Genomic DNA, 26,518 nt, shown 5'->3' with positions numbered 1-26,518 from the left:
TGCAGTTATGAAGGAGATGTGCAAATGAAGGGCAAAGAGTGTGTTTGTATATATTGTGTACACTCATATACGCACACACAAATGTGTACATATACTGTAGACACACACACACACACACACTCGCAGAGGGAGACCAGATAAATTACTGGTGTGCTAGGGCTATAGCTCTGGGAAAGAAACTATTGAGGTGTCTATTAGCTTTAGCTTTAATTGACCTAAAGCGTTTACCAGAGGGGAGTTTTTGGAAGAAGTGATGACGTGGGTGAGATGAGTCAGCGGTGATCCTTTTGACATTGTTAGTTGACTTTGTTAGATGTATACAGTTCTGCAACAGATGGAAGAGCACAGCCAATTGTTTTCTCAGCAGACCTCACAACACGTTGTAATTTATTTTTGGAGTGGACTATTGCTGCACCAAACCAGACAACAATGGAGAATGTGATCTCACTTTCAATTATGGGTTAGTAGAATTGTACTAGTATGGATATGGAAATATTTAACTTCTTTGGTTGGTGTAAAAAGTATATCCACTGCTGAGCCTTCTTAGTGATGGAAGTGGTGTTAATGTCCCAGCTGAGAGTGTTTGTGGTGGCTGTGCCCAAAAATTTGAAGGATTCCACCATATTGGCTGTAGCATTGTAACTGCTGTTTGTGAAAGTCAATGATCATTTCCACTGTTTTGGTGGGATTGAGTGCCAGGTTATTGGTAGCACACCAAGGCACAAGACAAGTCACCTCCTCTCTATAAGCTGTTTCATTACTATTAGTAATAAGTCTAATAATGATGGTGTCATTGGCAGACTTAACAATTTTTTACTGAAGGCCCAATGGACCAACAGTCATTGGTGTACATAACAGAGAACAGAGTTGGGCCTAAAGTATACAGCATTGAAAGTCACCTGTGCTGGTACAGAGACAGTCTGAGAGGTGGGAGCCCATCCTGAACACACCGTTTCCTGTTCGTCAGAAAACTGTAAATTCATTTTCAAGATAGAAGAATTCTGTTAAGTTTGCAGAAGTTTAGTTAAAAACAGTTCAGTGACAATGGTATTAAAAGCTGAACTGAAACCTACAAACAGTATTCTGGTGTAAGTTCCTTTGCAGTCCAAATGTTCCAGCACAAAGTGAAGACCCATGTTTGTGGCAACATCCACAGTTCTCTCTACCCTATGTGCACAGTGAAGTGGGTCAAGACGAACAGTAGTTACAGAATTCTAATATCAGAATCAGAATCAGAATCAGAATCAGCTTTATTGGCCAAGTATATGTACACATACAAGGAATTGGACTCCGGTTTTACCTAGTATTGTCCCTGATGCTGTGAGATTGACTTAAGTGTTCATGAGAGTGATGGCCTGAGGAAAGAAACTGTTCACATGTCTGGTAGTTTTGGCGTACAGTGCTCTGTAGCGCCTACCAGAGGGAAGAAGTTGAAAAAGGTTGTAACCAGGGTGTGATGGGTCTGCAATGATGTTTTCTGCCCGTTTCCTGACTCGAGATCTGTATAAGTCTTGAATGGAGGGCAGATCAACACCAATGATTTTTTCTGCAATCCTGACTGTCCGTTGAAGTCTGTTCCTGTCCTGTTTTGTGGCTGAGCCAAACCAGACTGTGATAGATGAACAGAGAACAGACTGGATTACTGCAGAGTAAAATTGGATGAGCAGCTCCTGAGGCAGGTTGAACTTTCTGAGCTGGCGCAGGAAGTACAACCTCTGCTGGGCCTTTTTAACAATTGTGTTTATGTTTAGTTCCCACTTTAGGTCCTGGGAAATTGTGGATCCCAGAAACCTAAAGTTTTCCACAGCGGACACAATGCTGTTGAGTAGTGTGAGAGGGGGCAGCACTGGGGGGCTCCTCCTGAAGTCCACTGTCATCTCCACAGTTTTAAGCTTGTTCAGCTCCAGGTTGTTTTGACCGCACCAGAGGGCCAGCTGTTCGACCTCTCGTCTGTATACAGACTCATCACTGTCCTTGATGAGGCCAATGACTGTCATATCATCTGCGAACTTCAGGATTTTAACAGACGGGTCTCTTGAGGTGCAGTCATTTGTGTAGAGGGAGAAGAGCAGAGGAGAGAGGACACATCCCTGGGGGGCGCCAGTGCTGACTGTTCGTGTGCTGGATGTGATTTTTCCCAGTCTCACTTGCTGCTTCCTATCTGTCAGGAAGTTTTTGATCCACTGGGAGATGGGAGCTGGTACAGTGAGCCAAGTGAGTTTGGTGTGGAGGACTTCTGGAATGATAGTGTTGAACGCCGAGCTGAAGTCCACAAACAGGATCCTAGCATATGTCCCTGGAGAGTCGAGATGTTGCAGGATGTAGTGCAGTCCCATGTTGATTGCATCATCCACTGACCTGTTTGCTCGGTAAGCAAACTGTAGGGGGTCAAGCAGGGGGTCTGTAATGTCCTTCAGGTAGGTCAACACCAGTCTTTCAAAGGATTTCATGACCACAGACGTCAGGGCGACTGGCCTGTAGTCATTTAACCCTGCAATGGAGGTTTTCTTTGGAACCGGGATAATTGTGGAACGTTTAAGGCAGGAGGGAACTTCACATAGCTCCAGGGATCTGTTGAAGATCTGTGTAAATATGGGGGCCAGCTGATCAGCACAGACTTTAAGACAGGAGGGTGACACACCATCTGGACCTGGTGCCTTCCTGATCTTCTGTCTCCTGAAGAGCTGACTCACGTCCCCTTCACAGATCCTGAGTGCAGGTATGGTGTCAGTGGGGAGGGGCAGGGGCTTGGTAGTGAGTGCTGGGACTGTATTTAGATTGGCGTGGGTGAGAGGTGTGAAAGAGGGATTATCAAACCTGCAGTAGAACAAATTCAGCTCGTTGGCTAGTTGATGGTTCTCTTCAGTATGGGGGGATGGTTTCCTGTAGTTGGTGATGTCTTTCAAACCTCTCCACACTGATGCAGGGTCGTTGGCTGTAAACCTATTTTCCAGCTTTTCAGTGTAGCACCTCTTTGCTACTCTGATCTCCTTTGTCAATGTGTTTCTGGCTTGATTATACAGGATTCTGTCCCCACTTCTGTAGGCCTTCTCCTTAGCCTTACGAAGCTGCCTGAGTTTTGTAGTAAACCAGGGTTTGTTGTTGTTGTATGTGCGAAAAGTTTTCATGGGCACACACATATCCTCACAAAAACTGACGTAGGATGTCACAGTGTCAGTAAGCTCATCCAGGTCTGTCGCTGCAGACTCAAAAACACTCCAATCAGTACAGTCAAAGCAGGCTTGTAGTTCCAGCTTTGCCTCGTTGGTCCATCTCTTCACCGTTTTCACCACAGGCTTTGCAGATCTTAAGTTCTGCCTGTAAGTCGGGAGAAGATGAACCAAACAGTGGTCAGAGAGTCCCAGGGCAGCACGAGGGACAGAGCGATAAGCATCCTTTAATGTAGTGTAGCAGTGGTCCAGTGTGTTTTTGTCCCTGGTAGGACACTTAATATGCTGACTGAATTTTGGCAGTTCTTGCCTGAGGTTTGCTCTGTTAAAATCACCAAGAACAATGAGCAGGGAGTCCGGGTGTTTGTGCTCCATGTTAGTTATCTGGTCAGCCAGGTGTTGTAATGCTTCACTAACACAGGCCTGAGGTGGGATGTAAACACCAACCAGAATAAACGAGGAAAACTCCCGCGGTGAATAGAACGGTTTACAGTCAATGAAAAAAGACTCTAAGTGAGGGCTGCATGTTTTGATTAGTACTGTGACATCTGTACACCAACCTTCGTTTATGTAGAAACAGATTCCGCCTCCTTTCGTTTTCCCCGAGAGCTCCATGACGCGGTCCGCACGGAGAAGTTGGAAGCTCGGCAGGTATAATGCGCTATCGGGGATGTGCTCACCAAGCCAGGTTTCAGTGAAGCACAGGACAGCAGATCTGGAAAAGTCCGTGTTTATTCTGTTTAACAGAAGCAGTTCGTCCATCTTGTTGGCCAAAGAGCGGACGTTCGCCAGGTGAATTGAAGGGAGCGCAGTTCGAAATCCCCGGTGGCGCAGTTTAACAAGCGCTCCGGCTCGCTTCCCTCGTCGGCGTCTCCTTCTAATTCCGTAAAGGGCAGCTGCTCCTCCGACTAAAAGTTCTGTAAAGTATTCCGTCTGAGTGAAAGACGGTGAAAAAATTTCACCAGCGAATTGACCGATGTGTAAGAGTTCCTCTCTGCTGTATGTGATCAGAGGTGGACAGCTTATCACGGAACAAACAAACAAAAACAGAGAAAGCACCAAGGAACGAGGCACCGAGGCTGCCATCTGCGGCGCCATGATGGAAGAAATTTTTCAAATGTTCAAATATGTTCATTAAAACTATGGTCTGTAACCACTAAGGCAGCTTAGTTTATCTTTTTTGAAACTGGAATGATAACAGAAGATTTAAAGCAATCTGAAACAGTCCACTGTGCAAGAGATTGGTTTAAGAACTCAGTGAAGAGAAGAGGAAGGCTGGCTTATGCAATGTTTGATTGATGCGGGAGACACTGATTGAGGCCTGACAGACTTTTTAGTATTGTCATCTTACACTAGCTGAAGCTTAGCTTTATTACAGTGTGCTCTCCACTGGGGGCAGCATAGTAGAGCAGTGGTTACTGCTACTGCCCTTGGGTTCAAATCCTGTCTCCAGTCATTACCCTTGTACAGTGCACTTGCTTTACTCCCATTGACTCTGCATTTTCTTCTGCATACACTGGTTTTTCACTCACATATGCAAGCACATGCGTGTTAGGCTATCTATCTATCTATCTATCTATCTATCTATCTATCTATCTATCTATCTATCTATCTATCTATCTATCTATCGTTACAGATAAGGGTGCTATCGAACCCTCCGACCACACGTCAGACACCAGATAAAAGTCCAAATATTTGAATTTATTATTATAAATAAGTGCACAAAGCACCCTCCACTCCACAATACTTAATAAACAATAAATACATCAATACAATACACAATTCTCCACTCCCAGCAGCTCAGTCACGCTTCCTCCCAACTCGGCTCTACTTTCTGGGGTTTCCCATAGTTCTTTTATATCTCTTGACCCAGAAGTGCTTCTTTCCCTCAGTCCATGTGATTTCCCAGCACTTCCTGGTCAGACGCAAACTCTTTCTATTGTTCAACCTGGAAGTACATCATTTCTTCTGTCCCTGTGACTGGGAAGTACTTCCGGGTTATATGGAAAATATAAGTCTCTCAGCCTCCCTTCAGCATGCCCTGGTGGCTCCCACAGTATCCAGCAGGGCTGTGAATAAAAATTCCAAGGTCCATGATGCCCTGCTGGAATTTGGGGCACCTCCATGTTGTAGGTAGGGCTCCATCTGGCGGCCTGGGGGTATTGGCCGGGATAAACTGTCGGCCATCCCTCACGCTATCTATCTATCTGATAGATAGATAGATACTGTAGATAGTAAAGGCACTATATATTAGATAGAATGATAGACAGATAGATAGCATGAGGGATGGCCGTTGCTGCCTCACAGTTGGTAGACCTAGGGACCTTATCTGCTATTAATATTTGTAACCCATTTCATGACACCCATGGTCTACTCATGCCTATTTGCAGAGATGTCTGTCACCCAGCATTGACAAATGAGATTGAGCAATAACAGGTGTGTGCTTTCCTTAGATGTCCAGTCCTGCAAATGTACTACACTGTGGGGATCGATGTGTATCTACCTGGAACCAAGAAGTACAAGCAAGCCATTGAACCCCATTCATAATGGGGACCAAGGCTTGCAATTGTTCCCCACAAACGAGGAATTCCTAGTGAATGCGGGTCATAAGCTTGCACTGCTTAATTCCCTGTGGTAGCTTGTGCCTCTGCCAGAGCGTCAAGGAGACAACAGAACCAAAGCATCTAGAGGAAGTAAAAGTTGTAACAAAGTTTCTGCAGGTGAACATTTGGAAGTGTTATTACCAAGCATCAAGGGCATAAAATCAGAAGGCTGGTGCATCTGCCCAGCTTTGTCTCCCCTGCTGGTCTTGACCCCGAATACCTCATCACTATTGGCCGCTGTATCATCTGACTTCTCCCTCGCTCCCCATGCCCTTCCCTGTGAATTCTGCCCACTTGTCCCACATGAGCTGGACCAGTTGTTATGCCTTTCCTTCCTCCCTCCATTTTAGGTTGCAGAGGCCCAGGTATCTAACTGTCTGCATCATTGACATGGTTTAATGACTTCATTCTTTCTGTTGTATTGACAAGTCTCCACATTCTGGTAATGTTCTATGTATTCTCAGTGTTTTTTGCTGTTTACTTAAATACATTTATTAAATTACAACAATGACAGTGAAGCATAGTGCTAATGAAAGTGCTTTGCCAAGTGCTTCTACTGTAAGCGCAAGCATGTTATGGTGAGCTTTGTTGATATTTGGCACACAGAATTATGTGTTAATGGTGATAGGGAGAAAAAGTGTATAGTAAATAGAGTTGTAACACCATTACCTTCATTGGATCAATGCTTAAGTATCTGCAGTTTCCTTTAATGCCTAGTTTTTCAGGAACATAACCTTTGTGGATAATGTGTATTGACTGTATCTATAAAAAGCAGACATTTTGAGGACACCAGTATTAAAGTCAGTGGAGAAAGAATGCATTTTAGTAAACTGCCCACTCTAAAGACATATAAAGGGCCTTAGCTCAATTGGTAATAAAGCAAATGTTCACATTTTTAGTGGGCAGTGGTTAATTTGTAAATCATGAGGTGGCAGACCTCATGGTGACTGCCTGGGGAAGGTGATAACGGCAGTTTGGGAATTAGAGCACAGAGCTTTTAACACTGAATTACGTCATCTGTTGTCACAAGCGGGCGCATGGGAGAGAGTATAAGGGTTTGGGTGATGGCGCCGTGTGATAATGGCCTCTGTTTTCCATCCTCTGAAGAAAGGAAGACTGACTGCTGTTCTCCTCCAACATCACTTCCAGGGTTTGCTAATCTAGACTGGCCTCATCATAAACAGAGGAACCGTCATCTTTTTCAGTCACCTGGGAGGACTCCGGTCTGAGGACGACTTTATCTGCGTTAATATGTGTTTTATTTTAGTTTGTTTTTTTATTCAATTATACGGTGTTTGCTGCTAAACTTTGACTTTGTCATGTCTTATCATTACATTACTAACAAATGCATTAAATCAAAACTGTTTATAGATATGTTCACATGAATAAATTAGTATTTCTCTTGTATATCTTGCAATCTTAAATTGATCCACTGTCCACACTCTGTACTTCTCAGCCACATCTGATGTTTCTTTGCTCGCTCCTACTCCTTTTATCGTCAACTTCCATGTCAGCATCCGAACCCATTGCGCCGGAAGCAGGTTTACTTTTAACTAAACTGACCTGATCATTTATTTTGAATTGCACAGCTTTCAATGTTTTGTTGCACTTTTTTCTTTTTATTCACAACAGGGAATAAAAAAACACATAGGCATAACATTTACTATTTTATTAAGTTAAAATAAAGTCTATGTAATAAACTTTGCTTATTTAAATATTACAAAAATTAAAACAAACATTTTATATTGATTTTAAGATTCGAGAGCACATTTGGAGGTGCTGCAGCGGACCTCCACAAATGCGCAAATTAAATTATTCTTACTGAGTACCTCTCAGCAGAGCCCGCGGTGGAATGGTTATTATACATTATCTAACTAACTTACTGTGTAGCCGGTCAAATAATGAACCATAAGTATGTGGCTAAAGTAGGAACGAATAACATAAGACCACACTTAATCCAAAATTGGGGTTGTAAGAGTCAGTGTATCCCAAGATTATCATTTGGGGTGTCAGAACTCAGTGAAAAAAGATGATTAATATGGCTTTAGTCAGAAGGATAAGTCTCAAAAAGAAAAAAGTCAACGATCTAAAAGTTTTAAAATAGCACAATTAATTATTTTGCATTGACTGCTGGATTCATCACTTGTCCAAAGCACTGGGTGACAGAAAATGTTCAATCTCTAAACTGTGGTTGACTGAGCCCATCCTATAATGGACCATTACAGCCCTGCAGGAGATGGATGATTTCAGATTAACAATGCTTCTATAAACACCACATGAGTTGTTGCCTAATGATTTGAAAAGCAAGAGGCAGACTTTCTTCATTTCCCCGGATTTACCCCGAATCCACATCTGAACATTCTGGTGAACAGATTGCTCTGCAGATTTTTCTTGACAACTTCCCTGAAGGGATTTTTTTCAAGAGTAATGCCGACATTGGTGGTCTGTCAATAGGAGTTCACCCATATGACATAACAAAGCAGCAACAGACGGCAGAGACCTTTGTGTTTGATACTTTCAATAACCTTATAAAAAAAGTGCTAAATATGCTATATTTAATTACTTGTCATCAATTGTAATCTAATCAAGAAATGTTTAAAAATTCATCAAATGAACTGCAGTGTGAAAATGAGAGGGATGGCCTTTCATAAATGACCTCTGGAAGCAATAAGTGATTTTAATTTTGCCATTTGCTGCAGAAACCAAGGATAATAACAATGCCTGGAAGCTAGCACAACATCAGGATATTTCATTTTGTTTTTCAAAGAATGCCATTTACTGTATTTGTAAGGATTTTTAAACATACACATATGTTTCTATGTTGGATGGTGTGGTGATGGAGTTCATATTCCTGTTACCTCACAGTACCAGTTGTGTCAGTCCATTTCCCATACTGCGGAGTTTGTAAGCTCTTCCGTTATCCACGTGTATTTTCTGCTAAGTATTTTAGATCCCCCTTTACTCCGCCCTGTAGTTGACAGCCATTACATCCAAAGTTGTTTCCAAAACCTGCACTCAATGTTACCTCAATAGTCAGCAGCTCCCCACAACCTTAATAGGTGACACAGTAGCACAGTGGTCGCACTAATGTCTCATAATGAGGAGCACTGTTTTTTCATCCCAGGAGGGGATGCTCCAAATACTTTTACAAAGGAGTGCTTTTGGAGCAACTTAATTTCGCATCTGGAATATTGAGTATAGTTCTGGTCACCATGCTAAAAGAAAGACATAGCAGCACTTGAAGCTGTGCAGAAGATAGCAACCAAGTGTAGACCAGGACTGAAGGACATGTCCTACTCTGATAGACTCTGAGAATTAAACCTTGAGTAGAGGAGATTGTCGGGAACTAAAAAAAGTTTAGGTTCCTATAAGTCATCAGATAGCAACTGATGTACTGGTGCCTTTAGGATTATGTAGAAGCCCCACAAAGTATTTTAAAGGAATGCTCCTTGCCATGGGATCAGGTGATAGGTGGTGGACTGAGACAGAAATGTAATTTACAGGAAGGTAGAAAAGCCAAATATTGACAGTAAAGGAGTAAGGATGGAAGGTTGAAGGCAGACCGTGTTATATTTCAGCCAGGGTTTCTCCCCTGGATGGGGTCTTGTTTTATGCCTTCTTTATTTATTTTTTATTCTTTTGTTTGTATTGTTGTATTCATTTTATTTCTGCTTATCTGTATTATTCTTTATACTTTATTTTGTTTATGTATGTACGCCTTATTCATTGTGTTTTGTGAGTGGTTCCCCAAGAGGTGGTGTCACCTTTCCATCCGCACAAGGGACTGCCCTCAGCCCTATAAAGGTAGGGCTGACCTACAGATCCTCGTGTTTCATTCAAATATGCTTGGGAGAGGTGAATTTCCTGGTTTCATGATTTTCTGTGCTTATTATGTATTTACTAGATTGTTTTACCACTGTGCTATGTGTATTCTTTGGATCTGTGATTTGGACTTTTTTGCCTTTTCCCCTTTAATGTTAAATGAAATGTGTTTTTTGTTGAGAGCATTTCTGTAAGAATAAGACTTTTATTTTATAAAGATCACATGTTTGCCCTTATTGCTAGCCAGGGTTTGATGGAAAATCTCCCACCAGTGGGCCTTTTTTACGGCTGTTCATGACTTAGGGTATATGGTGGGAGTGCTAATGGTCAGTGGGTGGTGGTTGACAAAGTAGGCCATGAGAGAGAATGACCAAAGTAAGTTAACATTATAGGTTATGACTATAAGGGAAAAACAGGATGCATCTACAGTACTAGATAGATAGATAGATAGATAGATAGATAGATAGATAGATAGATAGATAGATAGATAGATAGATAGATAGATAGATAGATAGATAGATAGATAGATAGATAGATAGATAGATAGATAGATACTTTATTAATCCCAGGGGGAAATTCACATACTCCAGCAGCAAAAAAAAATTAAATTAAAGAGTAATAAAAAATGCAGGTAAAAAACAGACAATAACTTGAATAATGTTCAACGTTTACCCCCTCTGGTGGAATTGAAGAGTCGCATAGTTTGGGGGAGGAATGATCTTCTCAGTCTGTCAGTGGAGCAGGACAGTGACAGCAGTCTGTCGCTGAAACTGCTCCTCTGTCTGGAGATGACACTGTTTAATGGATGTAGTGGATTCTCCATAATTGATAGGAGCCTGCTGAGTGCCCGTTGCTCTGCTACGGATGTCAAACCGTCCAGCTCTATGCCAACAATAGAGCCTGCCTTCCTCACCAGTTTGTCCAGGCGTGAGGCATCCTTCTTCTTAATGCTGCTTCCCCAGCACACCACTGCGTAGAAGAGGGCACTCGCCACAACCATCTGATAGAACATCTGCAGCATCTTACTGCAGATGTTGAAGGATGCCAGTCTTCTAAGGAAGTACAGGCGGCTCTGTCCTTTCTTGCACAGAGAATCAGTATTGGCAGTCCAGTCCAATTTATCGTCCATCTGCACTCCCAGGTATTTATAGGTCTGCACCCTCTGCACACAGTCACCTCTGATGATCACGGGGTCCATGAGAGGCCTGGGTCTCCTAAAATCCACCACTAGTTCCTTGGTTTTGCTGGTGTTCAGTTGTAGGTGGTTTAAGTCGCACCATTTAACAAAGTCCTTGATGAGGTTTCTATACTCCTCCTCCTGCCCACTCCTGATGCAGCCCACGATAGCAGTGTCGTCAGCAAACTTTTGCACGTGGCAGGACTCCGAGTTATATTGGAAGTCCGATGTATATAGGCTGAATAGGACCGGAGAAAGTACAGTCCCCTGCGGCGCTCCTGTGTTGCTGACCACAATGTCAGATCTGCAATTCCCGAGACGCACATACTGAGGTCTGTTTGTAAGATAGTCCACGATCCATGCCACCAGGTATGAATCTACTCCCATCTCTGAAAGCTTGTTCCTAAGGGGACCAAACTCTAAGTAGGTACCACAAGGGGGCAGCTAACTGATGGGCTGTTGACAGACAGTGAGATAAACATTTGTCTTAAAACCATTGCTCAGGTGGAGCTGAAGAGGTTAGTTTACATGGCTTATAACTGTTCTGAAAGCAAAGTTAACTGCTCCTAATAACGTTGTAGTTTGGGACATTTTAATTGGATGCCACAATGTTATGGTCCTCTGAAGTTTATTTTTTTTATAAATGATTATCTTTTACTCTTTCAGCATTGCACGATGGTGATGTCTTCAGCTTTGCCATTTTAAGTTTTAATTCCAATTATGAGTATATCTTATATGCATGCAAATGTGTGTGATGTGATGAATTAGCCACATCCTCAGTGATCCATTGGAAACTGAATTCAATAGTCTTCTGTGGTTTGACCTCTGCTAAGTACTGACAAACCATCCTGTTCCACCCATTAATTCTCTACCTGATTCTAATAAATAAAATTAACCTATTCAATCTAACCTTTTTGGAAAGATTGAAATAGTTGTGACACTATTTCTATTTATTACTGTTGAGTCACCTTTTTCTGATGAAATAAATTAATCCATTGTAACTTAATAATGTTGACTTACAGCAGAGGACTTTGGAAAATAGTGATGATCTTCTGCAGAAATATACTGTTATAGTGTACAGGCAATTTGCATAAATTACTGATTAGCTAAATCTGTATATGTCCAAAGAGAAACTGCATGAGCATTATTAAAATTGTATTCAACATTATGCAAGATAATTGAATTGAAAAAATTTCAACTGCAGCATTATTGTTGGAGAAGAGACTGCATCACCATTGTGAGTTAGCATAGTGATCCATATCTTTAAAAAGTTCCATGAGGTTATGGAAGCATATTTCCTTCTTGAAGATGGTTGCATAGTAGAGGTTCAGCTTGAGCTTGGAAAGTGGGTACAGTTTTTTCATAAGCTGGTTGTAATAATTGGCATTGTCGTTTCATTTTTTATGGATTTTCCTTAACCAATAAAAATAAAGTATACATAATTTCAAGGGGTTTTCATAAGAAGTACTTCACGCCCACATACGATATACCATTAGACTCTTCTCGATGTCTAGTTATGCAAGATGTTGAGCTTTTTGAGATTTCAATATATTTGTGGCCCTCTAGACCTGAAAAAATATATTATGTTTTGTGCAGGAAATTATATCCTTATGACAAAGAGTAAACTAACAGGTGACTGCAGCCAAAATGATCAGCAGGACTTGAGGTTATGCATGCCACATCAATGGACCCCGGGGGTTCTCCCCCTAATGGGACATGAGGGATGAAAATGACTCCTTTTCATAACAGTTTTTAAAAATGGTGGATTGGGAATAAAGGTATGGACGGAGTGATTTTATGCTATTTTGAGGATTCTGATGATTTACCAGTAGAGCTAACCTTCTAAGAACCACTCTCAAAGGGTTACAAAATGACAGTATTCAGATGTAAACAGGTGGGGTATTGTTTTAGACCATTTCAAGGTCAGTGACTAAGAATATAAGGTTATTTTTAATCCTTTACTAGAGATCTACCCCTCTATGTCCCTCTAGTAGAGGGTGAAAAAATATACATTTCTCTTACAATTGAGAATATTTAGACTTTAAACATTTAAATTTAAGCACACAATACATATTTCTAATGTCTGATACAACTGTTCTTTTTTATTATTTACTTTTACCTCATGAAGTAAATTATTACATTTCTTATGAACACCATGAATTAGGGACGCTTATACTAATTCAAACGTTTTCAATTTTGATATTTGTTTTTTCATCGAAGTTGTCATTTTTCCACACCATTTTGTTTGAAATGGGCACAGCCTTTGTATGGCTTTTTATGTGGCTTGTTGTGATATCAATGTATTTCATGATTCACTGAGAATGTGTAACTTGTGATATCATCGATGCAGCTGTATGAAAGGTCACTGTGTGCATTCCAAGACCATCCAAGATTTGGATACGTAATAATGGTTACGTGTAATTTAAGCCGATGTCACGACACAACTCCAAGTCATGGAGTATGTCAGACTGATCTCGTCAGCAGACCATGGCAGTTTAAAATGACTGATAATCACTGGACATGTTACATTTTACGATCACATGCCAACCTTCCAGTGTAGTTGTGTTCACCCCTTTTTATGCTAACAAAGAATGTGCTGCCTGATGGAGTCAGCATTGTATGGAGGGTTAACAAGTACAACAAGTTCAGCAGCAATCACTGCCCTTTTTTTTTTTCTTTTTTCCATTCTGTCGTGGTACATAAAGCATGAGATATCAGACAGATATGCTTCTTCTCCATTTGTGAGATCCAAAACATGCATATTCCTTATTTTTGTCACTGCATTATACGGATGAGCATTTGTTGGTTGTTAGCACTCATGAACACAGAGTCCGCTCCTACGGATAAAGATAAAATCATACCTGTGTGATTTTATCAGAGCGAGTCACAGACTAGATGAAGTGAGTCACTGGCCACGTCACATACATGACTGGCTTCACAGTAGTGAGCCACCAACTGCTGTCGACTCAGTAAGATTATGTAAATGACGGCTACAACTGAAAATTGCAGAAAAAGCTGCATAATGTGACATAGCATTAGTATGTGTCTACCTACCTGTACTAGAAACGTTAAAGAAAGAACTTTGAATTATGGCTTAGCATGATTGGACTTGGATGACATATTTTTGACTCTCGGGTTACTGCTTTGGTTCATTATAGGTCAAGTCTTATCTCCTGGTCCTTAATCATGAAATTTGTACTGATGCATTTTTTCATTCAGCACAATAGTAAAGTAGGTTTAACTTTTATCATAATGACAGTCCCTCTGTTTGGTTGTATGTAGTAGCTTATGGTACTGCATCTTAACACCCTAGGCTGCTGGTTCAGGTCCCATCTGAGAGACTGTGTGACCCCAAGCGAGTGACTTTAATTGCCAGTGCTTCAACTGTTTTTTCAGTGAAAACATGTGTAAAGTGTTAAAATGTATACAAATGTTGCAAGTTGCCATAGATAATGGAGTCAACCAAATTTTTAACAGTATTACACATAATTTTTTTTTTATATCCATAATAAATCTTTCCCATTAAATGCAATATGTATTCAAGAAACATTTCTGGCTACTCATTTTAGTCTTCAAAGAGTCAGGAAATGAGTATATTTTATTGTGTTAATATTTTTGCGCTACTATGATGCCATTTTGTTTTGTTTATGGGTGCTGCCATGTTTTGAGTCCTATTATCATGGTAATGCTCCCCGTCGCCAGAGGTTATTGTTTTGAATGTGAAGACATCAGTCGTCATTGGCATAACACTTCAAATATTGCCACAATGGGTCATTTAACATCCATGATTAAGAATAAAAACAAAGATCTTTTGTGTGCTCTTCTTTATGAATTTTGGTTTATGAAATCTTCAGCTTTCACCATTGGTTTTTATTTTGGCTTTGGCCACAAAAATAATATCATTTGGTTAGTGAGTCGTTTAAGGCTATTTGACTGCAATTCATTTCCTGGTCCATTATTTTCATTCTTTCTCTTCTCAGTCTTTAGGTACAACGCAAATGTAAAATGAAGGTAAAAATTACAAATACAGTATTTCAAGTCTGTCTCTTTGGCAATAACTATTTCCCATATTTAAGGTTTGCTTTCTCATTTATGTACATGACTAGTGGATCAAAGGCCATCAAATTGCACAATTTTAGATTTAGACAGCTTTATTTAAAGATATACAGTCTACAGTGTATCGTCTACGCCTGAGCAATAAACTTAATAAATACCAATACCAATAAACGTAATAAATAAATTAACTCAATAATACCAGCTCTCAAGAAAAGCTATTGGTAATGTGTACTTTTTGGGTTGTATAATACATGTTGCATTATTTATTACGCTTGGGATTGTTGTTACGTTGGGATTGTTTACCAAACTAAATTTTGAACATGTGACTTTTGATTGTATAAATCTAGTCAAAGGAGAGGCACTCCTATAATATGTATATCAGTTTCATACTTGGAAATAACAGATATTATAGTTTTATGACAATGAATTTAAAGAAGAATTTGAACTTACGTCAGCATTGCATTTTTTCCATCGCTCCTCATACACCTTACTTGTCTAGCCTGGTAACCAATCTCCAAGTCCCATTCTTTTGGATGAGCATTGTTGTGATGACTTTGGAACTGATGCTTAACTATGTTTTTTTCTGCAGATTCAGTGCTAAAATCCAGCATTGTCCTCCCGCTCAGCCAGACATCTTTTTGATGTGGTAGTCTACACTCACTCCATGGCCCAACTTTAAGGCTGTATTCATACTCGTCGTCCCCTATGGAACAAGGAAGATGGTTTTTACAGGTTCGGGTTTCTGTCAAGTTTGGACAGTTTACTCCTCCATATAGTGGAGGAGCCAGCACGGCCCGTGTCCTGTGTTGTAATCCAGCCCCACATGTCTTACTGCATCCAGACCATGCAGAAAATTTGGAGACAACACAATTGTGAGGGCAAGGTATCAAACAAGCCTGCTCTGTTGTAGGTCTTGATGAAAAAAATTCACAAATCTCATTTGCCACGGCTGTCTTATTGGATTTCCGAAAACAATGAACTTCCCTTTGCTGAAGTCCATGCTGTGCAGTGACACACTCTGAGGTCCTTAATTTCTGATCATTGGCCAAATAAGGAACAAGAACACATGGCCCCCATTCAGAGACCTCCCATTTAAAAAGCTCCTGGTGCCACTCGCACACTTTAAAGCACTCCCTCTGGCTGTCAGGCTTGTTGAGGTGTTTACAGTTAGAGTGATGTGTCGTCCAGCCTTCACTGTGGATACACCATACAGTCCGTGACTGAATCCCTCCTGGGCCACAGTCGTCTCCCATACATCTACCCCACTGACCTGAAAAATGAAAACAGAACAGATGCTCCATTTACAATTGGAAAAGTACAGCATGCAATACTGCAGTAGATTTAAAAAATGTAACCATTAATTTTTATATTTGCATATACTGTACAGTAGATTCAGATATATCTAGACCGCTTCATTTTTTCAAATTTTTTGATGCTAAAATCATTTATTTTCACTTTATTCGCTCATCAAGCAACATTAAATGCCCCAGAAAAACCAAAGTGAAAACAGAATATTTAAAAATAGAAAATATCACACTGACATATAATAAGTACTCAAATTCTTTGCTATGACACTTCAAATTTGGTTTTGGTGCTTCCCATTCTATTCCTTCTGCAATTCCTAAATTGAAGAAATATGTATCAACAACGACTCTTCTTGGAGCTGGCAGCCGAACAAAACTGAGCAGTTGGAGGAGAAGAATGTGAGACCAAGAACAGAAAGGTCACTCTGGCTGTGCTCCCGAGATTACCTGTTTAGAAATAGGAGAGACTTCTAGAGGGACAACCATCACTGTAACCCTCAATTGATCTGGGTTTATTGCAGAGAAGCCAGACAAAAGCCTATCCTCAGAAAAAAAGACAAGTAAAAGTTCACTTGAAGATTACATAAAGGCATCTAAAAGACCCTCAGACTGTGAGAAACAAAGGTCTATGGTGTGCTGTAACCAATACTGACCTGTCTGGCCTCAAATCTAAGCATCATGCCTGGGGGAAACCTGGCAACAATAGAACTATACCATTCCTACAGTGAAGCGTGCTGGTGGCAGGATCGTGCTGTAGGATTGTTGTTCAGTGGCAGGGACCGTGAGACCAGTTAGGGTCAGAAAAACTAAATGGAGCAAAAGAGCAAACATATCCCTAATGGAAACCTGCTCTACAGCACTCTGGACCTCATAATGAGTCAAATGTTCCCCTTCCAACAGGACAATGACCCTACACACAAAGCAAAGACAAGAGTGGCTTAGAGACAACTCTGTGAATATTCTTGAGTGGCCCAGCCAGAGCCTTGACATGAACCCAATCGAACATTGCTGTCCACAGATGATCTGTACCCAGTTTGACAGAACTTGAGAGGACCTGCAGAGAAGAATAGCAAACAATCCCCAAATCCAGATGTGCAAAGCTTGTTACACCATACCCAAGCAGTGTAATCGCTGCCAAAGGGGCTTCAACTAAGTACTGTGTAAAACATCTGAATACTAGTGTCAATGTGATATTTCAGGATTTATTTTTAATAAATGTACCAAAATTTATAAATTCCTGTTTTTGCTTTGTCATTCTGCAGTATTGAGTGCTGCTCTATGTGGAACAAAATGAATTTAAATGATTTTAGCACAAATATGAAGTTACAGAAGAGTTTGAATACTTTCTTAATGAACAGTATTGCATGACGTTTCTCTGTTTATGTTTCAACATTATGTTTTGCGTTTAGGTTGCACTTCTGTTTTTCATACTAAATAACTATTGTATAACATTCTGAACTCAATTAAATTTGCTTAAGAAAAACAAATTAAAAATTAAATTGTTTAGCATGGGCAAATTTAGACATCTAAGTAAATCTTAAAGAAACAAACTACATGACCTTCCTAGGAATGGAGACAATTAACAACAACAACAACATTTATTTATGTAGCACATTTTCATACAAAAAGTAGCTCAAAGTGCTTTACATAATGAAGAGAAAAAAAATAAAAGACAAAATAAGAAATTAAAATAAGACAACATTAGTTAACATAGAAAGGAGTAAGGTCCGATGGCCAGGGTGGACAGAAAAAACAAAAAAAAACTCCAGAAGGCTGGAGAAAAAAATAAAATCTGTAGGGGTTCCAGGCCACGAGACCACCCAGTCCCCTCTGGGCATTCTACCTAACATAAATGAAATAGTCCTCTTTGTAGTTCGGGTTTTTCACGGAGTCACTTGATGCTAATTAAGAATGACTGCAGTAAATTTAATGGTAAAATCCATATAATTCTGTTCAAGTTCATGTCAAAACTTAAAGGCAGGGGAAAAATCTCAAAGAATCTAAAGAAAGAAATTACAGAAAAATGCAGCCGTTCAAAGCATACAAAACAACTCCATTGCTAAGTGTAGGACTTATGAGCACATGAAGGGAATTGTTAAAATGGAAAGTAGAAATGTATAAAGGCAGTTAGAGAACAACATCACTGAAAATGGAAAAGTCAGCTCTAAGAGGTTCTTTCAGTAATACGGAAGTAAAAATAAATGTCGAGGTGGAGGTGAAATGTATTAAGAACAGTAAAAAGGAAATGCCAAATGATAGGCATAATTGATTCTAATGCTGGCCCAGGTAGTGTCTGTGAGGAGTTTATTTTTTATGCAGGGATCTTTCTCCAGGTACGCCAATTTTCCTCCCACATCACAAAGTCTTGTGTGCTAAGTTTAAAACTGCACTTGTGTGAGTGTGCGCTTGAATGTGCCCTCACACATAGCTAAACTATATGCCTAATGCATAATCGCATAACTGAGTTAATTGAATACAGAAGTGGATGAATGGACAATATAATAATTGATCGAAATAGCAAATCTTCTCCAGGCATGTTATTCCCTAATTTTCACCAGTGAAGTAGTCATAAACCTACTAAACTATTTAGGGATTCTTCGAGAGAAGTCTGATTAATGCTGAAAAGGTAAAATCAAACAAATTACCTGAGCCAGAAAATTGCAATACCAAGACAAACATGAGATATCAGTGTGATATGAATAGGACATGTTACTTATGACACATGGCATACTGTACATGATTACAAGTACAGCTCAGACAAGCATGCGGAACACACAGTAATCACTATTTGATGTATCTACCATGGGAGGAAATAATTGCTTGTACAGGAAGAAACGCTGGATGTGTGTCTGTAGAATGGCATGCCATGCAGCTTCTATATGTGCCCAAAGTTCATCTGTGGTAACCATTCTGGCAGTATTCTAATCTAGCACCATGTCTCAGTTGGGTGCAAATCAGGTGAAGGTGCAGGCCTGGGAAGAAGAGTCATGGTACTCATCCAGGAACTGTAGAATGTTTTGGGTGACATGTGGCCGAGAATTGTCTTGTTGAAATATGACACCAAGGAACCTCTGCACATAGGTTAACCACTTCAGCCTCTAACACCACTGTGACATATCACTGGCTGGATGAAGGTACCAGCAACGTATATGAGGTGGAAACGGAAGCATTCCCTTGTGGTGTCACCATGCAAGGATCCATCAATCATGGTGCAGTAAACTGAACCATGACTCATCACTGATGGTGTTCTTGGCACTATTTCAGTCACAGATGCTACTTGTTTAGGGTCAAAGGTATCCAAATCATACGTGCAAATACCCAATGATGTGTAAAGGATTACAACTGTTGGGCCAGAATCTGTAATGTGGCCAATCGGTCAATTATTACCATATGCATGAGATTCTGTCCTTCTGTTCGTTTGTGTGTTGGGGTACTCCAGACCCATTACTTCAGTGGGTCAGACCATCTTCTACCCACATGTTCTCATCACTGTGCTCATATTACGTTTCAAACAAGTCTTAAAGTATAATCCTCTTTCTCATACTGTACGTCCACAATATTCTCCTTTGCTAAAAGTCTTAGAGCCAGACTTAAGACGGCTGTTGTCTTCACTGGGGCATGTTTGGTCTCAAAGAGTACATTAACTGCCAGCTGCCACTCAGTGAGGTTCCCTCACACTCCACCATGACCTATCCATCCTGTGAGTTTTGGACAAATATGACATGTCCTGCAGTTTTAACAGCCAGAAGTATATATTGTTATATTCTTATATGGTTTTCAGGCCAATTCTAGTACTTATAGACCTGCTAGCTTTAATGTACTGTATATTATAGTTAAATTAAAAAATATTTTTTTAATTATTCTATTGCCTGCCTTTGACAGGTGCCATGACAAGTTCTTTATAATATTCTTGGAAATTAACTACAAAGTGTGAGGGACCAACTGGTATGCCTTTTGGGGTGTGTCCTGCTCTCTTACCTGGCCAGGAAGCCATGGGAAACAAAGGACAGCTAGGGAGTGGTGCTATTCACCTTCTGTTTCAGAACATGGGCACAGGAAGATACTGTGGTAGCAGCTACATCAGGATTGGCATCCTAGCAACCTCATAATTACACTCTGATTGGGCTTGGGTACTTGGAACATCAGGATAGAGGGTGACTGCCTGCTATGGGCAGAATGTTCCCCCATACACTAGGTGGCAGCATCCAGTCTGGCGAGCTTCAGTATGGACGCTCGCAGGGCAGCATGGGAGTGTGGTCTTCAGGGCCTGCCCTGCCGGGTTCTGTGGTGGCCACCAGGGGAAGCTGTTAGATGCAGGGACCATTGGAGTCCTCTCTGACCTGGAAGTACTCCTGGGTCTGGAGTTAAAAGCAAGCTCACTATTCGACTCAATAGGAGTTGAAGTCGGATGTGGAGGAGGGAGTGGAGCTTTAGGAAAAATAGAGTTGTGCTGTAGGTACTGTTTAAATTAAAAACACTTTAATTGAACTGGAACTGTTATGGTGCAATTGTGTCTTGGAGTTTGGGGTGCTGATACGCTCCTTAGTAGCCACAAAATATTTCAAGAAAGCAATTATCAAGTAAAAAATAAATAAATAAATGAATCGTACTAAGGATAACTATTCTGAGCTTTTCTAATGTGAATCAAATACATTTTGGCACAAGGTGTAGGCTGCAGCACAGTGAATGCTGTATGAGTATGAAATAAAAATGGAAAATGATTGTACATTGTGCATATTGAACTGCTTTGGGACTTTAGTAAAGAAATATCATAAATCATGCAACTGAAGTCCATTATATTTTGCTGAAAAACAAAACAGAACAAATAAAATAAAAGAAGCTAAATTCTTTTATAACACTTTAGTTCCAGCAGTTGTTTCACTGCAGTACAAATTGCTGTGCCGTAAATCAAAATGATTTTTTATGCAAATATTGAACAATAGATCGATAGAAATCTATTGTTTGTTTCAGCAACACTTTCATGACCATCATTCAGTACAGGCTAGTCACAATGGGTCACCCTCAGACAAATAAATCGAGTCTTTCAGTACAGTACATTGAGTAAACTGGCAATGGTGAAGGTACAATCTGACTGGCTCGCCTCTCTCTAAGGCTGTTCATGTTGTGAGCTCTTATATAGCAACTGTGCTTTTTTGATTGCTTCGTTCTATAGTCACATTATGGACAAAGGAGTTATTAGTTATTAGAGATAGCTTTTAAACCATACAATGTATCAATGATAGATAAGCAATAAAACCTTAACTTTGTCCAATATCTATGTGTGTGCTAAAAAAACCTGTGTGTAGGTTTATAGCGTCTTTCTTGTCACTTGTATATCACAGTAATATGTATATACTGTATATTGTGACATTCATATTGAGGACCATAAACCCTCAATCAGGTCTATACAGTGCATTCAGAAGGTATTCAGATCCCTTCACTTTTTTCATATTTTGTTATGTAGTAGCCTTGTGCTAAAAATCATTTAAACACATTTTCTCTCTACATCAAGCAACACACAATATCCTAGAAAATACAAAGCAAAAACAAAATGTCACAGATTTTTGCAAATTTAAAAAATATAAACAGATGAAATCTCAGATTAACACAAGTATTCCAACCCTTTAGTTGAACCACCTTTGGCAGTGATTATAGCCCAGAGTGTTCTTGGTTTGATTGGACCCAGTCACACACTTGGATGTGGGGACTTCCAGCATTTGGTCTCTGCAGATCTTCTCAAACTCTGCCAGGTTGAATGGAGACTGTTGGTGGACAGTTATTTTCAGGTGTCTCTCCAGAGATGTTTGAGTCCAGGTCCAGGCTGATCCACTCAGGGGCATTCCCAGCGTTCTCTATGCCACTCCTGTTTTGTCTTTGCTTTGTTCTTAAAGTCCTATGGTCCATTTAAAAGGCAAACGTTTGGCTCAGTCTAAGTTCTATATGATTCTTGAGTATGTTTTCGTTAAAGTTATCTCTGTATTTTGCTTTGTTCAGATTTGCCTCAATCTTGATTTGTCTTCCAGTCTCTGCCAATAAAAAAGAAAACCCCACAGCAAGATGGTACCACCACCATGCTTCACTGTTTCAATGCTATTGTGCAATTAATGAGTGGTGCCTGGTGTCCTCTACACATAATACATAGAGTTCAGGCCAAACAGTTCAGTCTTGCTTTCATCAGATCAGAGAATCTTTTTTCTCACAGTCTATGTGTCCTTTAGATGCCTTTCTGCAAACTTCAAACAGGTTTTCATGTATCTTTTAATGAGGAGAGGCTTCTGTCTGGCCACTATTGGACGAGTGTTGCAGTGATGGTTGTCCTTCTCAAAGTTTTTCCCTTCTTCACAAAGGTTCTCTGAAGTTTAGCCAGAGTAACCATTGGGCTCAAGATCAAATCTTTCTCGAAGACCCATTTCCCACCATTGTTCAGTTTGGCCAGAGCCAAGCACTAGGACGAGTCATGGTTATTCCAAACATCTTCCATTTTTGAATTACTAGCTGTCTCCTGTAGCTCCATCCACATAGTAGTGAAACAGGACAAACTTTAAAAATCAATAAACAAAGGGCATTGCTAGATAAGCAAAGGCAAGGTACACTCCAAAATGTGGCCAGAGGCAGACCGATTCGAACGGAGGCTGGCGCGTGAGTGAGGAGGTCCCCACCTGCTTTCCTCTCCCCTCTGCCTGCAGCCTCTGTTTTAGATTAGCACGAATATATCGCTCCTGCAAGCAAACTATGATACTGAGAGAATGAGAGAAGTCGCAAAATCAACTGGAATGTTCAAGCAAATTATAGAAAAAAACCTGATCTAAATGTGTCAAGTAGTTCTCTCGTTCAGTAGCTAAGCAGAGGCAAGGTACACTCTGAGGCTGGCACACGAGTGAGGTGGGCCCTGCGCAGCTCCCCACTCCTGACGTCACGCTTCCCCCTCCCCTCGGCCCGCAGCCTCTATCTTGGATTAGCGTGAATAAATCGCTCTTGCAAGCAAACTATGATTGTTAGCACGATGAGAGAAGTCGCAAAATCAACTGGAATGTTCAAGCAAATTATAGAAAAAAACCTGATCTAAATGTGTCAAGTAGTTCTCTCGTTCAGTAGCTAAGCAGAGGCACTCTGAGGCTGGCAAACGAGTGAGGTGGTCCCTGCACAGCTCCCCACTCCTGACATCACGTTTCCCCGTCCCCTCAGCCCGCAGCCTCTATTTTGGATTAGCGTTAATAAATCGCTCTTGCAAGCAAACTATGATTCTTAGCACGATGAGAGAAGTCGCAAAATCAACTGGAATGTTCAAGGAAATTATAGAAAAAATCCATTAAGTAGTTCTCTCGTGAAAAGGGGACAGACATACAAACAGACAGACAGATATATGTTGGATTTTATATATACTGTATAGAGATTAAGGCAGCTGTGCTAATGGGAACCTTCACTTCTGCCAGGATTTTTTGTAGCTTTCCTCAGATCTGTGCCTCTACTCAAACCTGCCTCTAAGCTCAGCAGGCAGTACCTTCGACCTCATGGCTTGTTTTTTGTTCTGATACGCAATGCCAACTGTTGGAACCTCAACAGAGAGGTGCATGCCTTTTCTACTTGTGTGGAATCATTTGAATTGTTCATGGGTGGACTCCCAAACAAGTTGCAGAAACATCTCAATGATGATCAATAGAATTTGGGTGTACCTGAGCCAAATTTCAAGTGTCATGGCAAAGGCAGTCTGAATGAATACTTGTGTCAATGCTGATATTTCACTTTTTTATCTTCAATAAATTTGCAAAAAGTTCAAAAATTCCAGCACAGTCATGGTAGCCCCTTTTTCTAATAACCAGTAGCATGCTTCCTTATGGAGCCAGTGCTGTACAAAGGGTTAACAGGTATAGTGAATTCAGCCCAGGCCTTGGCCCTTTTTTCCATTCTGTCATGGCACAAAAAAACACAAGACCTCAGATAGATAAGCTTCTCTTCTCTTTTCAAGGTCCAAAACATCCATTTTTCTTATTTTTCATCACTGCATTATATGCATTGTACTTTAAGATAAGCATTCATTGGTTGTCAGCTCCCATGCACAAAGAAAACTCCCCTACGAATAAAGGTAAAACTAAATCAAAACACTGCAGCTTTGCTTTGACTATTTTGTTTCCTTCTGAAGTCCAAATGGCAGCTTTTTTTAAAAAGTTCACTGATCTCCCATTAGGCCCTGCACACTCCTGGTGACAGCTAGGAATTGAAGTCACCCCGGTAGAACGGGTAGTTCATCTCAATAGCGGGTTTACTTATTGAACAACTACATATAAAACTGCATTCTAAGAGTCTTTCTCATTTTTACTTTCCAATATTTACAGATGTCAAGAAAAAACCCTAAAAAGCTGATACGAATTGGGATCAAGATTCACAAACTGTATATTGCTAGCGTCATGGTATCAGCAGTCGCCATAACATTCTTCAGAGATGATACCTCTTATAGGCAAGTACTAACTCATACATGAGGTTCTGATTTGTTTCCTAAGAAAGTCTCTGCCTTCTTTCTCGAACTCCTCTGATTTGAAGAGTGACATCTCAGGATGGCTGCCACTCAAAACATCTGGCCTTGATCAGTCTGGTGATGCACACTGTCCAGACTATGAAAAACCTCACAGATAGCCATCTTTCAGTCTTTGCCAGCTCAGTAATGGGCACTGAGTCATTTATAAACACGCCAGTTTTTCACTGTTTTGTTTAACATAAAAATGAACAAAATACTTACTTCTGTTTTCAAAAATTAGATATATATTTTTTGTGGCTGGCAGTGTGAAGGTCTGATGAAGTAGGCCTTTGGATCTGGAGGGGGTTGGGCTGGAGTCCCCTACGCCAGTGACGATGTTATTTATAGACGATAGTCATTCATCAAATCAAAGGTGACAACAAAACAAAAACAGACATATCATGGGATTGAAGCCACTAACAATGAACTTGAAATCAAAACCAGTCAGCAAGGCTGCTGACAGCATTACTTGCAGCGGCACTATAATTTATAGAAATGTGATTCAAGCATTTTCTTTATTAGTTGGAGATGCTGGTCTGGACATTTTCTGTCTGAGGGCACTTGTTTTTCACCTTATACTGCATTTTACACGGAGCATACAAGAAAATAAAGCTAAACATCTGGGTACCACACGTATGGAGATAAACATGAACTTTCCAAACAAAGGATATCTAATTGGTCAGATGCCTGTATTAAACAAAAAGCATGAATGGTTATTAAATTTTTTTTGATCTTTATTTCACCTTATACAATTTCTTGCATTAAGAATTTGTTAGTTTTCACATACCCTTTTGGGTCAGAGCACAGGGTCAGCTATTGTACAGCACCCCTGGAGCAATTACAGGTTAAGGGTCTTGCTCAAGGACCCAGCAGAGTAGGATCTCTTTTGGCAGTGACGGGGATTCGAACCGGCAACCTTCTGGATACCAGCACAGATCCTTAGCCTCACTCCGCCCTTTAAATTTGGGGCATTAATGTACAGTATGGCGAGCAAAGCATAAGTTACTAAACTGAGACGTTAGTATTGTCTACCAGACAGTAAAGATTTTTGACAATAAGTTAGGATACCTAAAATCAGGAAGTTTTAAAGAATTGCTCTTGCAAATATCTAAACCACTTAATCCAGTTCAGGGTTGTGGGGTCAGGAAACTACATGGGATTCAAAAATGATTCAGACCACTTCACTTTCTAAACACTTTATAGTGCTTTAGAAATTATTTGAAACGGATAAATCTGTCATTTTTGCTCATCAATCTACACTCAATAACCCATAATGACAATGTAAAACCATGTTTTCAGAAAGGTTTGCAGATTTATTCAAATTCAAAAATTGAAATCCCTTATTTATAAAAGTACTCAGACCCTTTTTGTGGAGCTGCAAATTGTGGTCAGGTGTATCTTGTTTGCTTTCGTTTTTTTTTTGATGTGTGTCTAGAAGTTGATTGGAGTCCAGCTTCGACAAATTGAATTGACTGGACGTCATTTAGAAAGGCAGACTTCATGTTTATAAGGTCCACAATTCATACCAAGTTGGATACTTTCTTAATCCGCTTTATACCTGCAGCTTTATTCTTAAGGCAGAAACCAGTCTTGGAAAGGGTGCAAGTCCATTACAGGGACACACAACCATGCTGGGGCAATTTAGAACCAACATTTAACCAAACACACGCATGCCTAAGAAAGATATGGAAGAGAATTGCCCACACCGACAAAGTGGAAACACACATAAGTACCAAAAGTCTGTGCTACAGAAAAACAACATTACATTAAACAGTATGCTGCAATGAATAATAAGTACATTATTCTAGATTTCCTAGAGCTGATTCAATTTCTTATCTCCTGCTAGGATTTTCATTCATTGGCTTCATTACCAC

At 40.3% G+C, this 26,518-nt stretch overlaps 1 protein-coding gene across 1 annotated transcript in view; it reads right to left on the bottom strand.

The window, feature by feature from the left end:
* Nucleotides 1-26,518, bottom strand: part of thsd7ba (thrombospondin, type I, domain containing 7Ba) — a 1,117,993-nt gene that overhangs the window by 654,842 nt on the left and 436,633 nt on the right. The window contains exon 4 of the mRNA XM_051931000.1: nucleotides 15,279-16,098. Coding sequence (XP_051786960.1) covers nucleotides 15,279-16,098 — 820 coding nt within the window. The remainder of the gene's footprint in view (nucleotides 1-15,278; nucleotides 16,099-26,518) is intronic.

Source organism: Erpetoichthys calabaricus, chromosome 8, assembly GCF_900747795.2.
Source record: "Erpetoichthys calabaricus chromosome 8, fErpCal1.3, whole genome shotgun sequence".
NCBI classification, from domain to species: Eukaryota; Metazoa; Chordata; class Cladistia; order Polypteriformes; family Polypteridae; genus Erpetoichthys; species Erpetoichthys calabaricus.
This window is presented reverse-complemented; position numbering and strand designations above follow the sequence as displayed.